General features: G+C 37.0%; 1 protein-coding gene across 3 annotated transcripts in view; it reads right to left on the bottom strand.

Moving 5' to 3' along the window:
* Positions 1-2,285: 2,285 nt before the first annotated feature.
* LOC132132665 (zinc finger protein 618-like) overlaps positions 2,286-19,935 on the bottom strand; it is a 35,872-nt gene continuing 18,222 nt past the window's right edge. For 2 of the 3 annotated variants that reach the window (XM_059545140.1, XM_059545131.1), the window contains exons 3-13: positions 17,084-17,354; positions 16,389-16,466; positions 14,803-14,850; positions 14,556-14,645; positions 12,691-12,762; positions 10,319-10,408; positions 8,931-9,023; positions 6,566-6,610; positions 6,186-6,263; positions 5,172-5,294; positions 2,286-4,738 (exon numbers count right to left, since the gene is read on the bottom strand). In XM_059545140.1, the coding sequence (XP_059401123.1) occupies positions 3,207-4,738; positions 5,172-5,294; positions 6,186-6,263; positions 6,566-6,610; positions 8,931-9,023; positions 10,319-10,408; positions 12,691-12,762; positions 14,556-14,645; positions 14,803-14,850; positions 16,389-16,466; positions 17,084-17,321 (2,487 nt within the window). In that variant the 5' untranslated portion in view covers positions 17,322-17,354 and the 3' untranslated portion in view covers positions 2,286-3,206. The remainder of the gene's footprint in view (positions 4,739-5,171; positions 5,295-6,185; positions 6,264-6,565; positions 6,611-8,930; positions 9,024-10,318; positions 10,409-12,690; positions 12,763-14,555; positions 14,646-14,802; positions 14,851-16,388; positions 16,467-17,083; positions 17,355-19,935) is intronic. The other variant, XM_059545149.1, reaches the window with a different exon arrangement.

The following is a 19,935-nucleotide window of genomic DNA, read 5'->3' as shown; positions in this document are numbered from 1 at the left end:
TCAGGATTGCCAGGTTTTCAAAACAAAACCTTCCCAATTGCTTCTCAAAACTAGTCCAATCGCGTTTTTTTCTGGGCGATAAAAATACACGTTTTTGGCAGGGTTGCCTTTGTAAAATTTGCAGTTTAGGGGCTAAATATCATGTTATTGGGATTGGGGTCACTCACTTCGACCCGCGGACATGAAAAACAACCGCAGACTTGGCAACACTGACAATCTACACAAAATCGATTTCAAAATCGAAGGCGATTCTTTGTTGATTTTGAAAGCGATTTTGTGTAGCTTGTCCCTGAACTACAGCTCTGTGTAGTAACTGCCGCTCCACCTGAACCAGTGTTGCCAAGTTTTTCCATCCCAATAACATGATATTTAGCCCCTAAAATTTCACCAAGGCAACGCTGCCAAAAAACGTGTATTTTAACCCCGGGAAGCAATTTTTATCGGGGAACCTCCTGGAAACGCGATTGGGCTAGTTTTAGACTAGTTTTGAGAAGAAACTGGGCAGGATTTGTTGTGAAAACCTGGCAACCCTGATCTGAACGCACGTGCTGGAGATACACTACTAATTACAGGAGCGCCTTTACTGAGGAGATGCGCATGAAAATCACATTAGATTTTTTGCACAGCCCTAGCTCACACAGAAGAAAGCAGAGGAAAAGAGGTAGGCCTATGCGTCTTGACTCATTCTTACATTTTGACCAGTCTTTCACTATGGCAAAACAAACATAATACAACCCTAAAAACTAGTCTCCGGTTTAGGTAAAATTGCACAATAACACAATGCGTCTCTGGTCGCTAATCTTTGGTCAAACATGGCGGACACCAAATAGGTTAAACTGTTGTCAAACATTTCTTGTTCACAGCCATGAAATGCCAAATTGGGTTTTTTAGCAGTGCTTATCATAGCAATCCAAAATTCTGTGGTGTGTACGTCAGTGTTTGGGATTAACATCCGTATTTACTAGCATGTGTGATTCTCAAACTGTCTTGTACCTACAACAACAGAGGAGTGCCTATAATGTCTATACAGTTATTCAAAATCAGTCCCTTTCTACATACAGCAAATATTGCCTGTAACCATAGGAACAGATAATGATAGTCAATAGACTATAAAAGGATTTCAGATTTTTTTTAGGGACTGTTCATATATGTGGTCAAGACAAGAACTCTCTCCGGTTCCATCCACATCCCCTTTCTCATTGGCCCATTTCCTAAATAATTAAGAGTTTTGTCTCTCTCTCTCTCACTACACAATACCACCATTTTACATAACCTGAGAGAGGTTGAGAGCCCTAAGCGCACACCTCATGCTAACCCATTTCAGTGATGTGATAGACTACTTCACTGCCATTTCAGTCCTACAGCATGTATAACTCAACCCTCAAAATTTGGTTGTGACTCCTGAAAATCTGTCAATCACTATTGTTACAGAATGTGGCTTTCACTTTTTTATAACAGATCTGTGCTTGAACAAAACCTTATTTAGCACTCAATAGGACTGACAACGGTTTTCTGCTGTTGTTTGAATGTTTACTATTTGTTTGTAGATCTCTGCCACTTTATTAAAGATAAAAAATAAAAAATAAAACATTCTTATATTGTCTGCATGCATATATCTGTATAATCACACAAAGATGTTCCAGGCATTACAAGACAAACTATATAATACTAAATCACATCTCTCCTTGGAAAAACTACTGCAAAATACTTTTGAAGATCATTTCTTTTTATCATGGAAGTGAAAATTGTTCCTTCTGTTCGTTTACTAGAACAATTTGAAAAGATCAGTTGTTTAAAGGCAGTGGACATTTATGAGGGCGAAACCGTTATGAGGAAGCATGAGTATTATGAGAGAACTCTACAAATCTGTTCAGAAATGGCAATTATTCACAATGACAAACTACTTTTAAAAGATACTTTGGTCCTAATCTAGGCAATGTTTTCTCTAGTTAATGTTATCTCTAATCTAATAACCTGCTGCAGATAAATGATGAAAATAATGGTAAGAGGAATCCAGTGCATAAATAATGAAATATTTGTTTAGCTTTATCCTCTTAAAAATGCATTCAAACAATAATGCAATTAGCTGCATCTGTTCAAGGAGGTTTGTACTGAGACAGTGAGAGACAGACAGTTTCTGCATTTCGAAGCCCTATTTTCACTTTTTCAGAAACAAGAACTGAAAAAATAAAAATAAAAAAAGAAATAAGAAAAAGAAATCTGATCTACTGGACCAGAACCACACAACATCAGATCATTCCTACTTCCATGACCCAATATTATTGGGGAACCAATCTTGGGGGTTTAAGTGGCTGTTTCAGGTATTGCAGATTGTATTGTAGAAAGAAATTATCCCAGTGAGCTGTAATGAAAAAAAAAGAAAAAAAAAGGCTGCTACAAAGGTGCAAGGCATCTAAGTCAGCTTGACAGTATAACTTCTGCTACGGAACATTTATTGCAACGTTATTGTGAGAACTGACAAAATGAAATAAAATAAATAATTGTAAAACCGTTTATCTATATGACCCTAGTATACATTTGAGTTCTGCTGGCCTTACACTCCTGAGACTTAACACACTCGTCCGGTTAACTGAGATTACTGAATCAGGGCCTGCCTACAACAAGACTTACACCTCTACAAGCTTGATCTGCCCTCTGATAAACCGCTAAAGAGAGGTATCGTTCAGATGTCACAGCAAAGAGTGTTTGTGGTTTTTCTAAAGGCGTAATTGCAAAGAAATGGCTTTTTCTAAGTACCCCGTTTTTTCCTTCGCTAGATGGAAAGTATGTTGTGTATGATTTCAATAATCCATCGACTGGATTTCAGATGGATTCCACAAAAAGAAAAGACAGATGGATGAACCACATACTGATAAAAACACCATCACAATTTTAAGTAGCAGTTCAACTGAAACATCGAACACACAAGTTCACGTCCGTGTCCTCGGGCAGACTGTATCTTCATTGAGTTTTTTTTTGTTGCAACTGCCTATGCCAAGCTACTGTATAGTCTGAAGGGGTGTTTGTGAATTGTGAAGTTGTCAATATACCTTTCCTTTAGTAAATCTCTATCATGTGCCTCACTGACACTTACTGTAAATCAGATTTTTGGAAGGGGTAATGTGAAGTGACCGGTACATCTGATTCAAAAAGTCTCCATTTCAAACAGTCTATGGTGCCATTAGCTTAAAAAGCCCTGAGCCGTCTCAAGCAAAATTACTCTTGAGGAAGACCAGCTTGTTCATCTCCTCCACAGTGACCTGCTGCTTTTTCTTCATGGCTAAGGTCTGCTCGCAGATGCTCATGCACTCTCCATGCACAGCTACAGCCGGTACAGCCAGCAACCACAGCGCTAACCTCGACAGCTTGGGGTATCTGTCCATGACTGAGCTCCAGTACTGCAACAGGTCACCTGTGCCATTGAAAAGTGGTTCGCCGAGATACTGGAACAACTCTTTTCGTACCTGTGGCTCTTCAGGATCACACGATGACCTCTCCAATCCACAGTCCAGACGGCCACGCTTGGGTGCTGCCAGTCCTTCACTATCCCGCTCATCCACAGACGTACCCCCAGAACCACCGCTTCCGGCTTCCCTCATATTAGCAGCCATGTCACACACCCTTGAGATAATGTCCTCATGTTGGTACGCAGGGACTGGCCGCAGCTTCAGCTGTGGATCCAGGATCATTGCAACTTGATGGACACGTTCCACTTTGAAGTTCTCCTTCAGGGCTTCCAGGAAGTAGTGGCAAAGCTTACTGCCAGCACCTGTTTCACCGGCTTTGGAGGTGAAAAGTTTTTCGAGACGGAGGTAGACGGGAAGGACGTGTTGAAGCGTGGGGCAGCGTTCCACACTCAGCTCCTGTGCTGCCTGTCTTAGCGGTGCAAGCAAACATGCAAGCGTGCCAAGCAGGTGCTTGTTCAGGCCTTGCAAGAGCGGCACAGTGCTCTTCGAACGGCCGTATGCTTCACAGGTGGCCTCAAAGTTCTCGTGAACCTTGAGCAAGGCCTCTGCAACTGCATCCCAGCAGGGTGGTGCGGCAGGCTCTTCCCCAGCTTTCCCTTCATGACTGAAGCTAGTCGTCGCAACAATGTCGCGACAGGTAGCCAGAAGCTCTCCTAGTTCATGGAGCCCTCGTGCTTGCAAGCTGCGGCGACCGAGAACAGCCTGAACCGTGGCTGTTAGAGAGCAACCTGCGCAACGAAGGCCAATTCCGGTTCGACCGCAAAAGGCTAACGAAGACAAGCGTGGCTCTGTTACGTACACTGTTCGGATTTCTGACATGACAAACTCTGACAGAACATTCTGGACCCAGTGGTGTATCTGCTCAGGACTCTCCCTTAAAGAGGCCTCCTTGAGTCCCAGCACATAGCGTCGGAGTCGCACACCCTCTACTTGATATGCTGTAAGCAAATAGCAGGAGTCTGGTCCTATAGTCTGGGAATGGCAGGTCACTGCAATACCCAAGGAAGAGTTGGACCCCAGGGCGCAGGTAACTTTCACTTTGACCTGATTGTACATACGGGGCAGCTGTTTTAATGCCAGCGAGCTCATATCTCCGAGGGCTTCACGAATGGAGTAGGCCCCATTACGTGAACCTGTGTCCACTAGGGTTTGCGCAAGCTTCAGGAAGTCTTTGCTGCTGAGGAAGCCAAGAAGGCTGAGGTCTACGCACATTACTCTCAGTAAACGTTCAGCCACTTGTTGTCTCTCCTTTTCTGGGAGTAATCTGCTCTCTGTAAAAGCAGAAGGAGACAAATACATTATGCTAAGTTACTTTACAAGTTAACTGACTCAACAAATGCAAGCCATCATATCATCAAGACCAAAAATAGAGTTAAAAACTGCTGAGACACATACATGTATGACACTTTTGCCTTTTATGAATTTGTAAATAAAACTTAAGTGCATGCTGTGGATTAATCTGAGCCATCCCTGATTCCCAAATAAATTTTGAAAGTCAGCAAAAACAACTGCATTAATTTATTTTGTAACAAATGTTAAGTTTGAAAATTTAGCAACCAAAAAGTTACTAACAACAGTAGTCAAAAAAACATAGTAACTGGTTAGCTTTAATTTACTGGCCCAAGCAAATAATACACTTAATTGAGTGTTGTGATTCAAGTGTGAATGGATTCTGGTAATGCTGGAAAGAAAGAAAGAACTCACGAAAAGATGGTACATGGTTCCTCTGTTGTGCCGGCTGAGGAGGTTTCCACATCTGCTCCTGTGTGGCCACAGGCGCTTGGCAAGGCTTTGGAGACTCATCTTTAACATGGTTCTCATTATCAGCTAAAATTTGATTAAAACAGATGGAAGAAAGGAAACACATGATGTACTCATTCTTGGAAAAAGCATAGGTATTCAATAAAAAACTATAAAGAAAAACACACTGAGGGGTGAAAACAACTTACAAACGGGAATGATCAACTGATCAAGTTTCACACAAATAAACATTTTCAGATTTTCTGAGATGATTTTGACAGAAAATCTGTGGAATTTACCTGAGTATTGTAAAATAACCCAAGAGGGTTACCAATGACCAATAATTTTGCATGGCTTTTCCATTGTTTTGTTATTTTTTTGAAGGGGTGGGGGGGTTGGGTTCATTTGAAAGAAACTGAACTTGCAAATGTCAAGCCTGTTAAATGTTTCAATGGTGAGCCACAATTTTGTTTTCTTTTGACTGCAGAAATTTCCAAGACTTTTGTTTGGCTTGAACGTTTTGGAGCTCATTGACTTTTAGAGCTCATTGATAATATCGAGCCAAAACATTTTTTTTAATGTATACGTCCGTGTTCCGCTGATGAAAAAAAATCATATGATTTTGATGTAAATGATTAACTCTTTTTTTAATTCCTTTTTTTGATGACAATGAGAACACTGTTAAACAAACAGGTATGCTGGGAGTGTGAACTTGACCAAATGAATGACAGGCAATTGTGCAGGCGTGTCCATGCATGCCTATGAACAAGTGATGAGTAAAGATGTTAAATTTACTGATCATACAGAGCAAAAAGCACACGCATAATATGCAGTGCTCACAATGCATTCTGTAAAATTGTGCCCTTTGCATAAAACTGTTACCCAAGTGGTGATGCAAAGAAATAATGTAAACAAAACAGAGTCTAAATTTGGATGAGCTCACAGCTGAAAATGTTTTCATTTTCTGGGCTCACTCACCAGCATGGGACTGCATGTGCTCCAGGAGGTTGTTGTAGAACTGGAACTGAATTCCACAGGCTCCACACGAGTAGGTTTCTGGAACACAACGTCCAGTTTCTCTCAGAACACAGCAACGTTCTCATAACAGAGCGAAACCGGCTAGCTTCACACCAGAGCACTACATATAGCTAACAAATTTAGGTCAGTGTCAGGCATTCAGGCTAAAGGTTTTTTACTTAAAGGTTTTAACAAACCGGCAAGCCATGCAAATGGCACAAAATGGGAATGAATGAAGTCAGTCATGATTTACAAAAATAAATAATATGGACTATATGAAACACGAGAAGACTGATATCAAGCAAAAATGAAAAGGTAAAATGGATTTCCAAAATACATACTCTGAGGGCTGGGACGGGAAGAATAAGTTCGGCTGTTTGGAGTATCTGGAAGATAAATAATTATCCATGAGTTTTAACCATGAGTACACTTCCATGCAAATCACAACACTTTATAGTTAAGGTTTCAAAATTAATACAAAAGGCCATAAACTATTAGAGCACTTAAAACCTACTGTTTCACATTAGAAATGCACATTTCTAAGGCCTCTAAATTATCACCATAATCAAAACTTTACTGTTATACTTTTATAGTATTTTAGTTTTAGTGAAGTAAAAGGCCTTTTATTAAAGTTGTGAAAATGTCCAGCTTTCAATTGTGGTGCGTGGTTTTTTTTATTTTATTTTTATTTACATTTTTGGTGATTTCATTGAAATAAATGCAAGAATAACCTTTATATTGTTAGTAATTTTAAGATGAATACTTACTGGACTGAAGCACATTAGGTTTACTTAATCTTACAAATAGTTTTTTAGTAGAATCATGTTAAAATCGGAGTATTAAATATGATTATCAGGGTTTTGAGGAATGCTTATTTGTTAATGTCTCAATCATTACTGTATTGCACTGCATCTTATTTGGAAACACACAGTGACAAGTGATATTTATACAAACCCGATTCCAAAAAAAGTTGGGAAACTGTACAAATTGTGAGTAAAGGAATGGAATAATTTACAAATCTCATAAACTTATATTTTATTCACAATAGAATATAGATAACATATCAAATGTTAAAAGTGAGACATTTTGAAATGTCATGCCAAATATTGGCTCATTTTGGATTTCATGAGAGCTACACATTCCAAAAAAGTTGGGACAGGTAGCAATAAGAGGCCGGAAAAGTTAAATGTACATATAAGGAACAGCTGGAGGACCAATTTGCAACTTATTAGGTCAATTGGCAACATGATTGGGTATAAAAAAGAGCTTCTCAGAGTGGCAGTGTCTCTCAGAAGTCAAGATGGGCAGAGGATCACCAATTCCCCCAATGCTGTGGTGAAAAATAGTGGAGCAATATCAGAAAGGAGTTTCACAGAGAAAAATTGCAAAGAGTTTGAAGTTATTATCATATACAGTGCATAACATCATCCAAAGATTCAGAGAATCTGGAACAATCTCTGTGCGAAATCACAACATGGGCTCAGGAATACTTCCAGAAAACATTGTCGATGAACACAATCCACCGAGCCATTCGCCATTGCCGGCTAAAACTCTATAGGTCAAAAAAGAAGTCATATCTAAACATGATCCAGAAGCGCAGGCGTTTTCTCTGGGCCATTTAAAATGGACTGTGGCAAAGTGGAAAACTTTTGTGGTCAGATGAATCTAAATTTGAAATTATTTTTGGAAAACTGGCTGCATAGAGGAAGGATCCGGGTACTGAAATGACCAGCCTGCAGTCCAGATCTTTCACCCATAGAAAACATTTGGCGCATCATAAAGAGGAAGATGCGACAAATAAGACCTAAGACAGTTGAGCAACTAGGAGCCTGTATTAGACAAGAATGGGACAACATTCCTATTCCTAAACTTGAGCAACTTGTCTCCTCAGTCCCCAGACGTTTGCAGACTGTTATAAAAAGAAGAGGGGATGCCACACAGTGGTAAACATGGCCTTGTCCCAACTTTTTTGAGATGTGTTGATGCCATGAAATTTAAACTTATTTTTCCCTTAAAATGATACATTTTCTCAGTTTAAACATTTGATATGTCATGTTGTATTCTGAAAAAAATATTGAAATTTGAAGCTTCCACATCATTGCATTCTGTTTTTATTCACAATTTGTACAGTGTCCCAACTTTTTTGGAATCGTGTTTGTTTACATTTTATGTAAGCAGTCTGATGCAAGTTAAGTTAAGCAAACAGTGTAACTCAATTCACAAGCAAAGAGGTTACCCATTCATAAAAGGGGTCATTATAGATATAGAAAGCATTGAAATCTACCAAAAAAAAAAAAACAGCCTGTTGAATTTCAGTTGGAAACACTAAATTATGACAGCAGTTGACCTTGACTAACATTACATAAAAAGAAAGTGTTGAATACATGCTCTTTAAGAGACAATGTAAAAACGAAGTAAACTCAAGAGTGAAGACACAGTTTAGTCCGAGCACAGCGCATTACTAAACAAAACCATTTTTCCAGTAAAAGCATCTATACATCCTTAAATATGATAAGAAGCAAAAGATACGCTTAATTTGAAGGGAAAACAAGTTTATTTTTCCCGTCATGTTTGGAGGTCTGTCTGCAGAGAGATGCTGCAGAGCTTCGATTGTGACAGTAAAATATCACTGCGAGCAAAGGGCAAACACTTTACGAGATTCAAATATCAAAGGTGAAAGATTTCCAAGATTTCCGTTTCTCTTACCACTTGAGTTCTGGGAATTGTTGATGTCAGCACGACTCGGCTGGCCTGCCTGGCTAGACATTTTCCCTTCCATTTTAAGACTGTAATTTCCTTCTGCAAATGCAAAAAAATCAAAGCAGCTTAAATAATACATATCAGTCAAAGATAAGAAATATTAAAATGCTCATTTCCTCCTTCTTAGTGCATCACCCAAAATAAAACAGGCACTTTCCATGAATAGGGAAGAAATGTGATTTTAAAACTATTTCTCTTTGATTTATAGAAATTTTAAGATGATCAATAATTTATTTATTTATTTTTGCCAAGCAACATATATTATAAAGAAATGTTATTTGTGGAAGGCTCCTAAGAATGTGAATATTTTTCCTGTCTGCTGCCTTTCACATTTCAGGATAGCTTTGGTGATTGTGTGTTCATGGTGCTATCAGCCACTGGGACTTGTCAGATCATCATTTTTCTACACATCTTGAGTGATTAAGTCACGCAGTTACTCCACAAATGACCAGTCCAGAACAGAGTGCCAATAAACAAAGATGTCAGCGTACCAGACAAGCAAAGGCCATTGAGATGAATGGGAATGCTAATGGAGAGCTTTCTCCAGGGACAGGATGTAGAAACCTTTTCACATATTCCATTCTAAAAGTGTGCATGAGTTCAAAATTCCCTTAAAAATTTCAGTCTGCAAAAGATATTTAAGCTTTATTTTTTAACATGGTCTCTTTGCTCAAAAAGAATCATATTTGGAGCTTACAATGACTAGCTTTACAATGCTTAAAATAATTGTATGCAAGCCCAATTGTGTACTTCATTCAGGGAAAGTGCCAGCCAACCAAATACGACAATAGTGGTATTCTTATATTGCTACATTTCTTGACTATGCCAGTAGTAGAGATTCAATCATAAAAAAATAAATAAAAAAAACATGCTTTATTGCAATCAACCATCTCACATCTCCCTGCAAAACCACGACTCTCTAAAAATTCTACAGCTCATTTAGAATAATCAGTCACTTTGAAACAAATTGAAATTTAATTCTGGTAGCATCTCTACAGTCTCTCTGACCCACTTCTATATTTTCACCATACTTTAAATAGCTTTCAATGTCAACCTCGACTGCATATCCTCAATGCAGGACTAAGAGATAAACGAGAGGAGAGACGAAGGACAAAGATAATAAGAGGGACACCTCAGCAGAGCACAATAACAATCTGAGATCCTGGCCAAGTTACATTAGATTTGTGAACAAGCTTCCACCATTTCCATATTTAATGATTAGAGCTTCCTTTATGGTGAGTGTCTAATCTATAACTTCTACACACCTCTATTCATCTATTGGCAGAGAACTGCAATAAACAACACAAAACACTGGTAAAGATGGGAGAACTTACTCATTGGAGCGTGAAGAGCCACATGTTCCTGATAGGGGTTGAAGTATTTGTACTGTTTTCCACAGTACTCGCACGTATAGCTTCCCGTTTCTACAGAACACAAAATACACTAATTAGTCAACATGATTTTTTTAGCCAACCGCACATTACTGCTGATAAAAGTTATAATTCTGAGATTCATTTTTCCACTTGAAGCATGAAGACTTATATCAGATTTACCTTTTTAAAAAAAAAAAAAAAAAAAAAGCAGTTTACCAAAAAATGACATCAGGATTCATTCTCATGTTTGTCCATACAATTAAAAACTAGATCCCAATAGAAGAGAAAATAAAATAACATTTTTATAGAAATGTATGCAGGTTTGCAGTGACATGAATAAAAAGACAGAATTATTTTTCAGTGAACGATTTAAGGCAGTGATTCTCAACCAAGGGGTCATGATTTAAAGAATATATATATATATATAGTGTTATTATTCTTCTTTTATTCTTTGAAGAACCAAGGGTTCCCATTTTCTTAGAAAACATGGATATATGAAGTAACAATTTTAAAAGTGTGCTTTTTAGACCTGGAAAACTTGTGAAAATTAAAACTAAAATTAAAATTAAAAGTTGTTAAAATAAAAATAATAATAATAAAAACACTTGATGGGCATTATTAAAATGATTTTTTTTTTTTTTTTTTTTTTGCAGTTATACTCTATTATAATAATATTTTACAGTGTTCCTAATTCCGCAGAACTGGGAACAGGTAAAACAGGTAGAAATTAATATACATTTAAAAATTATCCTTAAAGATAGATAGATAGATAGATAGATAGATAGATAGATAGATAGATAGATAGATAGATAGATAGATAGATAGACAGAGAGACAGACAGAGAGACAGACAGACAGATAACTGCAGCATCTTTATCACTCAAAGCAGCAAATAAATGTTATTGCATTTAAGCTCCGCCCTTACAGGTGTGCATCTTACATGCATATAAGTGGGTAGCAGTGTCATTTTGATCAGCGCTGACGTTCATCAGAGACAGAAGAAAACTGAGAGCAGGGAGAGCTGTGAAGAATTCTCTCATTTGCAGCCACACAACAAGAGTTACATTGCGAACACAGAGACAGATATTCCGATCATAATGTTGCAGAAGCCCGGTTATAAGCACATGGGCACCTAAGGAATATCTGACAATTCATTTGCATGATTCTTTTCTTCCGAAGTAGGGCCAGGCAATACGGCAAAAAAATATTATTCTCATATCAAAAACGATATTGGTATTAATCACGATATTCATTTGCTATTAATGGGGAAGGAAATGTTTTTCCACATGTTTGTTTCATCTTGAGAATGAATGTAAACATAACTTGTTTGTTCAGAATTAAACTCCACAGAGTAAGTTAACTTAATTTGGGGATTTGTGAAATCGGTTTCATTTCCCCCTAAATTCTGTTTTCCATTTAATTTTTTCTGGATTCTGCGTTTTATGACTTAATATGAATTAATCATCAAAAATGTGTGTCTTGTCTAATGAAATTAATTAAAACAACTTGAAAATTTAATGAAAATATAACAACCAATTAACCACAAAACATTGCATTTCAGATGCTGCACAACCAAACTGTAGAATTTAAAACATGGATGAAAACCGACATGGATCTCGGTTGTACGAAATTCCTAATTTAATTATTATTACCTTGTGCAATACATTTTAGTATACAATAGTAATACATTTCTATCACACTTTCTTCAAATTAAACCAGACTTTTATTTTGACGGTTTGTTGTGAGTGAGTTTGACAATAGTTTTTCTCAAGTGAAATGCTGGTGAAGTGAGTCTCAGAGCAGCTCTGGAGATGAAGTTGATGTCCTCATATATTGAGACGGCAGATGCTGAAAATACCGTTAGCATCCTGCGTGTTTGCATTTGCGTAGTAGACGAAAGCAAAGTCCCTGTGAAGGAAAGTCTGTTCACTCGGGGGCCTTTTTTGCAACGGTTTCGAGCAGCTATTTCAGGCATCCAAGACCAAGTCCTATCTACTTGAATGGGAAAAACAGATATCTCAAAAACTGCTTGCCAAGCTCAGATTTAAAATGCATACTACAAATCAGAAACAAAAACTGACATCATAAATGTTACTTCTTACATTCAAGTAGAGTTGAAAACAACAACCAACGTGCTTAGTGCACATCTCAGCACACTGACTGATTCTGTGGCTTTCAGACTAATCGATATTGAGAGATTATCATTGTATACACATAAATGTTCTCCCAGTCTTCATATATCGTTTAACTCCTGGTCGGAGGTCCCATAACGTCAGCTTCTGACACAACATCAAAGTGACCGATATGAAAGAAAACCATTTTAAGAACTCTTACTTGGTCCCATTTTCTGGTAGGATTCAGTCTCCTCTTTAAGGTCTTCTACTGGTATCACATGGTCAAACGGATCTGGACAACACAACAAGAAGTAAGCCGTTTCATCTTAAAGCACAGTTGGAGTCTCAATCGTTTAATCAAGACAGCATAAAATCACTGGTTCTCCCAGTGTGGCTCTTAATAATGATTATATGTCATTAGAGATAGCAATGTTATGCATTAATATTTTGTCATTACAAATAGTGGAACAGTATTAACAAAGAATGAGACGAGGCTTTTATGAGGAGGATTTGAGGGTGTAATGAATCGATAGCTCCTCAAACACCATCTTAGAAAATTCACCTTTCAGGAAAATGTCACCAGTGTTAATGCCGCTGGAGTTACAACCCATGCATCATTTGTGATATAAAATAAATCAAAGAAGAAACATCAAGCTGTACTTTGTGATTACTAATAAATGTTGTTTATATATATTTACCATCAGCTTTTATGGGGAAAATGTTTTGTAGGATCAAGATCAATCAGGAGAAAGTATTGAGAGTGTTTTGTTTTTTTGGTTGGGTTATTGTTCATTAGGAACGTTTTTGGTCAAAGTACTATTGACAATGTAAAAAACAGATTGCTTGAGATTTTTTTTCTCCCCACAAATATTATACAAAACAGGACCTGAAACTTTTTCTTTTTCTTCGATAAATGATCAGTGCTTTAGAAAATGTTGGCTATTAATTAGAGATGTAACAATTCAATTCAAGTTTATTTGTATAGCGGTTTTTACAACACAAATCATTACAAAGCAACTTTACAGAAAATTACAATTCACTCAACTCACGATTCGATTCACAATTTAGATTTCACGGTTCAATTCGATTCACGTTTTTTCAGACAGATTATAAATTAAGTGTCCTTTTATTATTGCTGCACGTTTCTTTGTGAAATTGAAATATAGCTATAATAATATACTAATATAGCACTTCCATATTATTGCGCTTTTGTTTCTTCTATTGTCCTCTTTTTTTCAAGTCGTTTTGGATAAAAGCATCTGCTAAATAACAAAATTTAAATATAATGTAAATAACAAAACTAAATTGAAATTTAAAACAAGCCCCTAATCAAATAACACAAATAAAATACATATTTTCATATAAATAAACTAAGGCTTTGTCTGTGCTCTTTCCATTTAAAATTAGAGGCAACCACTGGATTTTAATCATGATCCAAACAACGATGCTGCATACATGCAACATGAGTTTTTAATCTAAATTAGACTGTATCATTTTGAGATTTGAAAGAAGCAGCAGTTGTAAGTGGGATAACCCTAGCTGCGCCTAAATATTACATATTTTTAACGACTAACGCATGCAATTATGATTTTGATTTTTTTTTTCGTTTAACACATTAAAAGTATTTTACGCGATTAACATGGGTTAGAGCTAGGGTTGGCCAACACACTTACAACTGCTGCTTCTGTCTCTTTTTTCTTGACAAAAATTGTGTTTATTTAGAAGCAGAATGACTATTTTGTCATATATTCTCTACATTCATAATATTTAATCTAGTAAACCTATTATTAGCTTATCAACTAAAATATTACATCTGTGCACATAAAATATTAAAATATGTCATGGGAGTACCCATTTAAGTAATAAGTAAAGGAACCCAAGTAATGGTACCCAAAATAAGTAATGGTACTCATTTGTAACCTTTTCTGTGGAAAGTGCCTTGAAACATTATTGAGTGATTTAAATGAAAACTTGTGATTGATTGACAGCAACCATGTGTATACTGAAACAAACAAATAAAATAAAATCTATATTTTTAATTCTGGGTTTGGATATATTCCAAATCAAAAGAATACCCAGCCTCACCATCCACTGCATGGAGGTCTCGGTGCTCCTGAAAACAGCTGTAGTACTTGTATTTCTTCCCACATACGTCACACGTATAGCGGAAAGAACCTGGATTAGAAAACGAAGACTTGTATGAACAGAAACTTGAGAAATCATTATGTGATGAGATGTTGGGAAGAACTTTTTCACAAAGTTTTACTCACTCAATTTTAAAAATTCCAGGTCAATTACACAAAAATCTGTCCCATGAATAAATGCTACTCACTATTGATTCCCAGCGATGCTCCTTCTCCAGAAGCAGCAGCCTCAGTCTCTGAATAGCAAGAAACCACACACAATGCAGACAGATATATAACTTGTTATTGAAATATGTCAAATTTGATGATTCTGGTCTTGATTTGGATTTCAACTCCTTAATGATTCTATTCCAGTTCAGTGCTTTTAAGGAAGCATTCATCACCCAATAACTAAACTATAATTCCATTTAAAGGCTTATTCAAAGAAATTCATGCTTCAGTTCAACAATCCAGCAACCAAAAAACATAATTACCATTGTTGTTGTTTTTTTTCTTCTTACATATTTAAAAAAATAATAATAATTATCTATGATGGTATTAAGTATAATTTGATTTTTACAGTACATTTTCAAGTCAGATTTTGGTTTTAATAATGAGACGGAGATGCTGTTATCCTCCAGGAGGAGTTGCCAAAAAAAGAACAAAAAGAAAAGTTTGAATGGATGAGTGTATGCACTAATATTCCTTTAAAATCCCTTTATTTAATTACTCTATCATTTATTATTTCAGAACACCAATTTGATGGTCTAACTTTAACTGCATCAGTCATTTCCACGTAGGGCTCATCAGTTTCATCTCATCAGTAAAGACGCTCCTGTAATTAGAAGTATATCTCCAGCACGTGCGTTCAGATCAGGATTGCCAGGTTTTCACAACAAATCCTTCCCAGTTGCTTCTCAAAACTAGTCCAAAACTAGCCCAATCTGGCAATACTGGTTCAGGTGGAGCGGCAGTTACTACACAGAGCCGTAGTCTACCGACAACTAACACAAGATCGTTTTCAAAATCTACAAAGAACCGCCTGCGATTTTAACATCGATTTTGTGTAGATTGTCAGTGAATTACGGCTCGGTGTAGTAAATGCCAACCGGTGTTGCCAAGTCTGTGGTTGTTTTCATTTCCGCGGGTCGAAGTGACCCCAATACAAATAAGGTGATATTTAGCCCCTAAAATGCGAATTTTTACGAAGGCAACCCTGCTAAAAAATTGATATTTATATATATATATATATATTTTTTTTTTTTTTCCCATGGGAGACCAATTTGTATTCTGTTTGTGGAAATTTCCTTGAAAAAACTTATTCAAGGTTTCTAATCTCAGATCAAAGATTCATTACCTGACGGTCATTTGTTTCTGAATCTGATGTTTGGTGCTGCACTTCGTAACCAATCAAGACAATACAATGGAAATACGTGTTGTCTGTTTATTGTCACCATATTTTTTCAAAGTGCCCTGTCACAACTCAGCTAAAACTATTTTGTTTGCGGTTCTGAATATGAACTGGTTTATTACTCTCAGCCCTACAGAACTTACAACCATCTTATTCAGATTCAATAGATCAAGGATTCTCAAATCTGGCCCACAAGATCCACTTTCCTGCAGAGTTTAGCTCTAACCCTAATCAAACACCCCAGCATGCTAATCATTGTCTTCAAGGTAATCAGAAAATCACAGCTAGGTGAGTTTGATCAGGGTTGGAGCTAAACTCTGCAGGGCATTGGCCCTCCAGGACAAGATTTGAGGAAACCTGGGATAGGTCAAGAGCTGGACGCACCTGTGTGAGCTCGGACATGCGTCTGAAAGCAGTTGTAGTACTTGTACTTTTTACCACATACTCCACAAACGTAAGAGCCTGTAAGAGAGGACAGAAACATGGAAATATCAGACAAAAGTGTTTCAAGTGTTAGTAAGATGCGTTGCATTGTGTATTTATATCTGCAGGCAGGAAGCACTTTACAGTTAAAAAAAAAAAAAAAAAAGGCCACCAATGGAAATGGGTGAGATTTGATGATTAGACCTTCCTGACAAACATGACACTAAAGATAAAGAATTAAAGAAGGTGGAGACTTCAACTTGACATCACAGCACATGAAAAGCATTTTCCCCCCCAACATATTAGTACATACAGATATCAGGTTTGACATTTCACCACAACAAGTTAATATTTTTTTATTTGTTGACTGAATAAAATTATTACCATAAATAAAGTGCATTCATCAATAAAATGAATTAATTTCATTAACAGAATCAAGTTCATTTAATTTAAATAATTAGAATGGTAAAGTTCCATTTGTTAATATTAGTTAACATAAGCCAGCAATGAACAATACTTCACCAGCCTTTATTAATCTTAGTTCATGCTAAATTTGACATTGACATTTTTTTTATTATTTGAGAATGTTTTATGAAGTTATAAGTAAAAACATGACATAAATGCTGAATCTATACATAATGTACAATAGCCTTCACCTTGTGTTTGAGAGTTGCGAGAGCTTCCCAAAACAACGCAGATCTCCGCAGGAATGTTGCCATCACTCGCTTTGCCGTTACTGGCCACAGACTCGGGGGACGCCACCTCGGTCTTCATGCTCACTGAGGGCAGCTTTGGAGATGTTGTTGGTACCGCCTGTGTTGCTCCAGCCTCTGTGGGGACAACAGCCGTGTCCTTGGGCTCCTGGCTGGGGTTCGGCACCTCCTGACAACTCATGACTCCACGTCTGCTCAGCAGGAGCTAAGGGAACTGCAAATGACAAAAACAGCAACGGGATTTTAAATTCCCAGAGAGCTCCAATAAATCATTCTAATATGCGTTTATGCATTATATTTAAACATATGTGTATTTGTACATTTATCATATGTTTAAATGTATAATATTAATAAAACTTTGTGTCTTCATATCAGAGGTTAACTATTAGAGAACTATAAGAACAACTTTAGAGAAGAACGAGAACCAATCATAAATTCAGAGACTCCATACAGCAGCCTAACTCAATTTAACACAGAATTTAGTAATGCCGAGGAAGTGTTTTAAAAGCATACAGTATTTGCCTTCTGTGTGGGAGACACTTATAACAGTGCAGAAGAGCAGAGATTTATGTTTAGGAGAATAACCACAAATGCTGTATATAATAACTCTCTGCAGAGAAATAAAATCAGCTTGATGCATCTGCACTGCAGTCTACAGAATGTGTGTGTGTGTGTGTGTGTGTGTGAGGAAGTGTCTGTATCTACCAGGGGTGTTTTCTACAGAAGCCCTGAACCGCGATATGGAGAAAAAATAATAATTCTGGTGGAATTATTATTATTTTTTTTTTACATTATTCCTGAACCTATGCCCAAATATTTGTTTATTCCTTTCTTTCACTGAAAGTTTCAAAAACTTTTTCCTCTCTTCAAAGCTTCAAAGAGACACACAGAGAGCGAGCGAGCGAGGGAGAGAGAGATAGATAGAGAGAGCTTGTAGCTTTCAGTACCACCCCGGCCACCAGGTGCCACTATATTTTGGTACTGCATGCTTAATATTAGCTGGCTATCTTTTTTCCCTCTGTCTCTCTCCTGGTACCCTCTCTTGAGGGGGAAAATACCAGGGGGGCAGGGTTTCATATTTTATTGAAGCATCCCTGGGTGCCGCCATTGGCTAGCGGACCCCCACCTGCTGTTAGCATTCCATTGACTCCCATTCATTTTGGCATCACTTTGACACCGAATAACTTTACATCTGAGGCGTTTAAGACTCCATTTGTCCATTCATTATTTCTAAAGAAACACGAAAATGTATAAAAGGCTCCATTACCTTGTATCTTACGTTGTGGCCCCTTAGAAGAAGTTTTTGTAAAAATAGGCCAACGATTGCGTCATTGACTCTCTGTCACACAGTAGCGAAATTACCATATGGACAGGAGGAGAAGCTCGCAGAAAATCTTTTACTGTCTATGAGGCAATCGGGTGGACGTGGAGGCATGAAGTCAAGGGAAAAGCCCATAGAGAGTCCATAAAAGCAACGGGACAAAATTATTCAACAACGTCTGCAAGATTCGGTGGGTGATTCAGATTTCTCTTGGCACAGCTATTAATAGACAATTGTCCGACAGGTTGCTCACGTGACGTATTATAAATATGTATATATTTTTTTATTATTATTATTTTCTTTCCCCATTGTGGTTCAGGGCTTCAAAGTTTTCTTTGTGGAGGTAAGAGAGGCAGTTCCTTCCCCGCCAAAATTAATAAACACAAAAAAACTGACTCATCACAAATGGGATTGAGCAATGCATGGATCACTTGTATTTTTTGATTTTTTTGTTTTGTTTTGATTTTCTTACGCAACACTGTCCAACGGCAGAACATAAAGATGCTTACAGCATGACATGAATGTAAGGGGCAGGGTTAACTAAAACTAAATATAGTTAACTACAACTGCAACCATAAGATATATACACACTAAGGATGCACGATCATGATTTTTCATGGCCGATTCCGATACAAATTTTTTACGAGCAAACTGGCCGATTCCGATACCGATTTCCGATTTTTTTTTTAATCTTTAAGCAACAAACAAGAAAGAAGGAAAGTGTGCATAAACGAGATGTTTATTTGGTATTTAATAGGCCAAACTGGCTTTTGGCTATTGAAAACAATAACCTTAACCATCTGAAATTAACGGGAGTAACTGCACAGTAAGTAGCCTACATTCAATACAAACATAGATGGTACAGACATCAGCATTTAGCTTTTGTTTTTGAATTGGGTTGAGAACTGGCCTTAAATTAAAAGATTAACTGTAACCATGTGAAATTAAAGGCAATAACTGCATAGTTCTACAATCCTAACAACACAACACACATTCAATAAGATGTTTCTAAATCAGCGTTCAGTTTTGTTTTTAGTTTTTAAATTTGGTTTTAAATTAAAAAAAGGTATTTACCAGTGAAACTAAATAAAATTATGCTATATAAATAGATTATTCCAAAATGTTAAAATCAAATAATGTTGGTGCGAATAAAACAAAGATGCAAAGAGTTTCATTCATCCAATTAAAAAAAAAAATTGGGGTATTGATTCACATCTATATTTTTTTACTTGAGCCAATGAAAAATAAATAACTTAGCTTCTTTCTATCTGTGCCTCAGACATGAAGCTCTGCATTTCCAGTGCTTAACGGCTGCCCATCTCCTGCGCACAGATTTCGAAATACTTCCACACAAATGACATAGCGAACGATTACAATTTAGTATGTGCAAGCGGGCGCACTTACGAAGAAATCGTCCAAAAAAATACCAAAAACCAGCCGATTGCCAATCGCGTATTTTAAGCAAAAAACGGCC

Source organism: Carassius carassius, chromosome 4 (genome assembly GCF_963082965.1).
Source record: "Carassius carassius chromosome 4, fCarCar2.1, whole genome shotgun sequence".
In the NCBI taxonomy this organism is placed as follows: Eukaryota; Metazoa; Chordata; class Actinopteri; order Cypriniformes; family Cyprinidae; genus Carassius; species Carassius carassius.
This window is presented reverse-complemented; position numbering and strand designations above follow the sequence as displayed.